The sequence below is a fragment of the Podarcis liolepis genome, assembly GCF_965112155.1.
Source record: "Podarcis liolepis genome assembly, chromosome: 11".
NCBI classification, from domain to species: domain Eukaryota; kingdom Metazoa; phylum Chordata; class Lepidosauria; order Squamata; family Lacertidae; genus Podarcis; species Podarcis liolepis.
The window spans coordinates 21,875,339-21,877,042 of record NC_139565.1 but is presented as its reverse complement, the minus strand read 5'-3'; the positions used below and the strand labels follow the sequence as shown (position 1 = coordinate 21,877,042).

At 62.6% G+C, this 1,704-nt stretch overlaps 1 protein-coding gene across 2 annotated transcripts in view; it reads left to right on the top strand.

Annotated features, from left to right (window-relative positions):
* Positions 1-194: 194 nt before the first annotated feature.
* Positions 195-1,704, top strand: part of LVRN (laeverin) — a 38,191-nt gene continuing 36,681 nt past the window's right edge. Inside the window, exons 1-2 of one of the 2 annotated variants that reach the window (XM_083464436.1) lie at positions 299-624; positions 1,072-1,263. In XM_083464436.1, the coding sequence (XP_083320562.1) occupies positions 614-624; positions 1,072-1,263 (203 nt within the window). In that variant the 5' untranslated portion in view covers positions 299-613. Of the gene's footprint in view, positions 1,264-1,704 lie in introns of both variants that reach the window. The other variant, XM_083464435.1, reaches the window with a different exon arrangement.

Genomic DNA, 1,704 nt, shown 5'->3' with positions numbered 1-1,704 from the left:
GACGCATCAAACCCACTTTACACAGCCCAGGACAGGAGTCCCCAACATGTGTTGTTTGGAAATATAATTAGGGAGAAAGAAAAGAGCTGTGTCCCTACCTTAAAGGGGCCTGAACATCTAAAGCAAGGGCTGAGGGAGTGTCCTACTCCCCCCTCAACCTTCCCTGCCCGATTTCCAAGCTGCATCAGAGGAGGAATGTGCAAAAAGCCCCTCCTGTAGGGGCTCTGGGCTACAAGAGGAGTCTCGGAGGATGCAAAGAAATTCCAATTCCTCCTCGCCCTTCCAGGGAACCAGGGAGGGCTTTCGCCTCCAGTCAGCTGCTGGGAGATGATGTGCGGATGAGGAGCTCCCAGGAAGGGAGGAAGAAGAGGCGGGGTTGAAGGAAGGATGGATTCTTGGCGCCCAGGCGGGGTGTGCCGCGCTCAGACCACCTCAGCCAACAGCTTGCTTGGCTCCCGCCCTGCAGTCCTGGCGCTCCCGTCTCCGCCGACGACCCCCTGAGGCCACGAAGAGGCGGCCCTGACCCTTCCCCGTCTCAGAAGAGGGGGCCTTATCCTGTGCTGAATTTCTTCCTCAGTCGCTCAGGCTCCCCCCTCGCTTTCAACCGGCCACCATGACCGTCAAGTTGCGCTCGGGCTTCTACGTGGGCAAAAAGTCCGCCACGCTGCTGGCGCTGCTCTTGGCCGCGCTGCTTTTGGCGCTGCTGGTGCTGGCTATCCTGTACGGGCGCTGCGCGCAGGATTTGGAAGGGAGAGGCGACGAGGCGGCGGCGGCGGCGCCCACAGACGAGGCTCCCGCCAGCGCCGACCCCTCCGCGCGGCCGCCCGGCGCCTGGGACGCCTGGCGCCTGCCGGGGGACTTGGAGCCGGTGCACTACTCGCTGCTGCTGTGGCCGCACCTGGCGCCCGGCCTGCCCGAGCCGCGCACGCACTCGGGGCAGGTGAACATCACCGTGCGGTGTCTCCGCGACACGGACGCGGTGCTGCTGCACAGCGTGGGGCTCGTCTACCAGCGCGCCGCCGTCTGGGGGCCCCTGACGGGCGCCGCCGCCACCGCCAACGGCAGCAGCAGCAGCAGCAGCAGCGTCAGCGTGGCCGAGCTGTGGGAAGCGCCGCGGAACGAGTACGCGGTGCTGGAGTTGCGCGCGAACCTGAGCGCGGGCGCCCTCTATGAGCTGCAGCTCGCCTTCCGGGGCAAGATCCAGCACGAGCCGGAGCTCCACGGGCTCTTCGCGAGCACCTATAAGGACGAAGGAGAGAGCAGGTAGGTATGCGGTTCCGGGCTTGCTTCCCAGAACCCTCCAAGTGCCGAATTTGAAGAAGCTGTCCAGGTTTCTGGTTTGATCCCGGAACGTCCCGCTTTTCCTTAAAAGGTAAATTGGCCCCTGACTATTAGGTCCAGTCGTGGCCGACTCTGGGGTTGCGGCGCTCATCTCACTTTATTGGCCAAGGGAGCCGGCGTACAGCTTCCAGGTCATGTGGCCAGCATGACTAAGCCGCTTCTGGCGAACCAGAGCAGCGCACGGAAACGCCGTTTACCTTCCCGCCAGAGCGGTACCTATTTATCTACTTGCACTTTGATGTGCTTTCGAACTGCTAGGTTAGCAGGAGCAGGGACTGAGCAACAGGAACTCACCCCGTCACGGGGATTCGAACCACCAACCTTCTGATCGGCAAGTCCTAGGCTCTGTGATTTAACCCACAG